Source organism: Sinocyclocheilus anshuiensis, unplaced genomic scaffold, assembly GCF_001515605.1.
Source record: "Sinocyclocheilus anshuiensis isolate Anshui unplaced genomic scaffold, SAMN03320099.WGS_v1.1 scaffold1262, whole genome shotgun sequence".
Classification (NCBI taxonomy): Eukaryota; Metazoa; Chordata; class Actinopteri; order Cypriniformes; family Cyprinidae; genus Sinocyclocheilus; species Sinocyclocheilus anshuiensis.
In genome coordinates this window covers 198,059-202,511 of record NW_015558617.1, presented here as the reverse complement: position 1 = coordinate 202,511, position 4,453 = coordinate 198,059, and the positions used below count along the sequence as shown (strand labels likewise).

The 4,453-nt window shown below is 36.9% G+C and overlaps 1 protein-coding gene across 1 annotated transcript in view; it reads right to left on the bottom strand.

Moving 5' to 3' along the window:
- The window catches only part of LOC107680397 (myotubularin-related protein 2), a 12,474-nt gene that overhangs the window by 5,622 nt on the left and 2,399 nt on the right, over window positions 1-4,453 (bottom strand). Inside the window, exons 7-8 of the mRNA XM_016476277.1 lie at window positions 847-951; window positions 624-707 (exon numbers count right to left, since the gene is read on the bottom strand). Of these exons, the coding sequence (XP_016331763.1) occupies window positions 624-707; window positions 847-951 (189 nt within the window). The remainder of the gene's footprint in view (window positions 1-623; window positions 708-846; window positions 952-4,453) is intronic.

Sequence of the window (4,453 nt, the reverse complement as noted above, 5' to 3'; positions counted from 1 at the left end):
ACACACACACACACACACACACACACACACACATACTTGTATTTAAAACATGACTCACAGATACTCGATTCTTAGCAGCTAATAACAGCATTCTGCATTTAAATATATTTGTAAAATGATGCTAAACTGTTTAAATGATTGTTGTCCCAGACAAACTATATCCTCTCTTGTAACACTATATCCAGTCTAATTCTTTTCAAATAATAAAATTGTTAATATTTAAATGATTCTATTCTTTTTTTAATAATACATTTATTATTATATAAATACTAGGTAATAAAATTAAACATTCATAATGAACTGTTGAATAATAAAATCATTATCATCCAAGTGGATGCTGCACACTGGTGGTGGTTGAGGAGAGACCCCCCCACATGATTGTAAAGCGCTTTGGGTGTACAACAATACACAGTAAAGCGTTATATAAATGCATCAATCATTCATTCATTCATTCATTCATTCATTCATTCATTATTGCAAAACAAACCCCTTCAGGGTGATAAAAGCCACCTGTGCTTCACATTAGAGTCCTGATTATCCTAAAAGGATTTATTTTGCAATATCAGATGACTGTATATTATCACCTTGTAACTCAAAAACAAACAAATTAATAAACACTGTACCTGTCTCTTGTATTCAGCCAGGGGATCATACACCCTCCATCCATTCTCAGGAAACACCTGTTTATACTCAAATGCAAAGAGAGACTAGACAAAGAGAAGGGGAGGAGACATAGTGAGTGATACGAATTAATTTTAGGCTGAGGATAAATCAGTTAAATTAGGTATATAAAATATATTTTTATGCTGTGTTAATATACACTCTCTGTCTATTTATGTTTCTCACCATGTTGTTTGACACTGGAAAAGCAAACTTCATCAGAACCTCAAACACTGATTTCTTTAGTGAGTCCTCAGGCTCCTTGTGCACAAAACGTAGATTCCTCATATCCTACAAGCCATATATACATTAAGCAAATTTGCAAAAAAAATAAAATAAAATTAACCGTAAGGGTTTATTCTGCTGCTCAATTTCATGTCCTGCCTACATCTTCAATGGCCCCACCACAAATCTATTATATTTTATTTTTAGCAATGTATTTTCATATGTGCCAGATGTTCACATACATAAAATGACAAAAGCACATAGCAAAATTACTAAAACTAAAACTATAAAATGAAAAGTTAAAGTATAAAAATTAAAGTAAAATAAAAATACTACAATAACAACATATTATTAATATTATATATATATATATATATAGTTTTAATTTAAATTATAGTTTAAGTTTAAATAATAAGATGGAGGAACTTGAGGCCATTGTCAGGAATCAAAACGTATACCGGGAGAGCAGCCTTTTGTGTTTTTGTGAAACGTGGCTGAGAGACTGTATTCTCGATTCCATCAGAAGTATCAATGGCTTCCGGACAATTTATGCAGACAGGGACACCAAAGTTACCAGTAAGCGAAGAAGCAGGGGGCTTGCTTTTATCATAAATAACAAGTGGTGTAACCCTGGACACATTACTATTAAGGAACAAATATGCAACAAGGACATTGAACTCTTAGCAGTTAGTCTGACACGGTATTATTTATCGAGGGAGTTCTCTGTTGTGATTGCTATTGTTGTTTACATTCCTCCATCTTTCCATGCAGAAACACCCTGTGCTTTGTTGCAGACTACTGTTACGAGATTACAAGCTAAATATCCAGACTCTTTCATTTTTATATCCGGTGATTTTAACCATGCCTCCTCCTTCTCCAACTTTCTGCCCACGTTTAAACACTTCATTGACTGCCCTTACAAGAGAAAACAAAACACTTGATCTCTTATATTCTAATGTTAAAGAAGCCTATAAATGCTCTGCCCTGCCACCACTCAAGTTTTCTGACCACAGACTAGCTTATCTATCCCCTACTTATACTCCTGTTGTGAAAAGAATGCCTGTCACCACCAGAACAGTAGAACGCTGGTCCCATGAATCCATAGAATCTTTGCATGGTTGCCTGGAAAAAAACTGACTGGGATGCCTTCTGAGAATCCTATGGGGATGATATTGATGGTCTTACTGACTGTGTCACAGAATACATTAAGTTTTGTACAGATATCTATACACCCAGCTGAGTGATTCGGTGTTATTCCTGTAATAAACCGTGGGTAACCAGAAGCCTGAAAGCACTGTTAAATCTGAAGGAAAAGGCCTTCAGGACTGGGGACATAGTTAAAGCAAAGGAAATGCAACGCGAATTGAAGGTAAAAATGAAGGAAGGGAAGCAAATCTATAGTATATAAACTGGAACAACAGTTGGAGCAGGACGGGGCGAAACAGGTCTGGGCTAGAATGAGAAAAACCATGGGCCTTGAGCAGAAGGGGGAATCACTGCTCGTTGGAGACCAAGTCCTTGTTGATGATCTAAATATGTTTTTCAACAAATTTGACTTTCTCACCACTTCCCATCTGGCGCCGGTGGTTAATGTCCCCCCCCCTCACCATCTCACCACCAGCTGCACCTTTAATATTCACCTCTCTCCAGGTTTAGAGGGAACTGGACAGACTAAAGCAAGGAAAGGCGGCTGGGACTGATGGAATTAACTTCTAAAAGCCTGCTCCAGTCAACTGTGTGAAATTTTCTCTCATCTGTTCAATTTGAGCCTGCGGTTGCAGAGGATTCCTTCTTTGTGGAAAACATAGTGCCTGGTCCTCGTTCCCAAATGGAAACATCCAACAGACCTCAAGGATTACAGACCCATCGCCCTCACCTCTCACATAATGAAGACACTCGAGAAACTGGTCCTCTCCTACATCAGGCCCAAAGTGTGTACATTCACTGACCCTCTACAGTCTGCATACTTGCCTAATATCAGTATGGACGACGCTCTCATCTACATGATTCAGAGGGTCTATGCACATCTGGATAACCCTAGTGCAATTGTAAGAATTATGTTCTTTGATTTCTCAAGTGCATTCAACACCATCCAGCCGAACTTGCTGGGTGAGAAGATGAGGAGGAGGTGCAGGTGGCGTTGCAGCATGTTTCCTGGGTGATTGTCTATTTAACTGCCAGACCAAAGTATGTGCGAAGTACTGTACTGTGTAGTACAGGGGCCCCACAGGGAACCGTTCTGTCTCCTTTTCTGTTTAGTCTGTATACATCTGACTTTCAATACAACTCTAAAACCTGTTTTCTTCAGAAATATTAGGATGACTCAGCTGTTGTGGGCTGCATCAGGGATGGTTGTGAGGAAGAATACAGGAGTACAATTAGGGACTATGTGGGCTGGTGTGATAATAATCACCTGAGGCTTAACATCTCTAAGACCAAAGAAATGGTCATTGACTTTAGGAGGACGGGGCTCAAACTAGATCAAGTTTCCATTCTGTGAACGGATGTGGATCTCATTTCCAACTATAAGTACGTCGGAGTACAGCTGGTTAACAAACTGGACTGGTCGAGCCACGTGGAGGCTGTACTTTTTAAGAAGGCTGTGATCTTTTAATATTTGTCAACCTCAGCTGTGCACCTTCCATAAGACTGTTGTGGCCAGTGCTCTCTTCTTTAGGGTGGTGTGCTGGAGGGTGGGAGCACATACATCAGACAGGAACAGACTAAATAAACGGATTAAAATGGCAAGCTCCATCATTGGCATCACACAGGATTGAGTGGAACAGGTGGCGAAGGTGAGGATGCTGAGAAAAATAAAACCTATTATGAACAATGACATGCACCCACTACATGCCTTAAAAGTGTTTCAGTACAGCACTTTCAGTGGCAGGGTAATTCTACCAAAATGCAAGACTGAACGGCATCGCAAGTCTTTCCTGCCTGCTGCCATTAGGTTTTTTGATGTGCAATAACTGTGTGTATCTTTGTCTTAGTTATATTTAATAATACTTTTTTATTTATTTGTTTTTGTTTCAACTTTATTGTTTTTATTATTTTATTTTTAGTATTATTATTATAGTGTAATATAGTGTTTTCGGTTTAAATGTTATTTGTTATTGTATTATCAGTTTTGGGAATAGTTTGTTTTTGTTAATATATTTTGGAGTGTAGTATGTTTTATGTAAATATCTTTTGTTTGATTTTAGGAATGTAGACACAGACAGGTAGATAGATTGTTGTTGTCTGTGTGTAAGGTCTGAACGTGACTGCTGCTATTGTAACAATGTCCTGTGAAGGATTAATAAAGAATGTAAAGTAAAGTAAAGTTTGTACTTTTTTGTTGTGCTTTTGTCATTTTTATTAGTTTTTCATATTTCTGTTTAGCTTTCTTTTTTTATTCCATTTTAGTACTTAAGTTCAGTTAAGTTTAGTTCTAACATTTTTTACATTTTTCATCTAATTATATTCCAGCTTAATTTAAATTAATGATTTAAATATATATATATATACATACAGTATATATACATACAGTATATATATATATATATATATATATATATATATATAT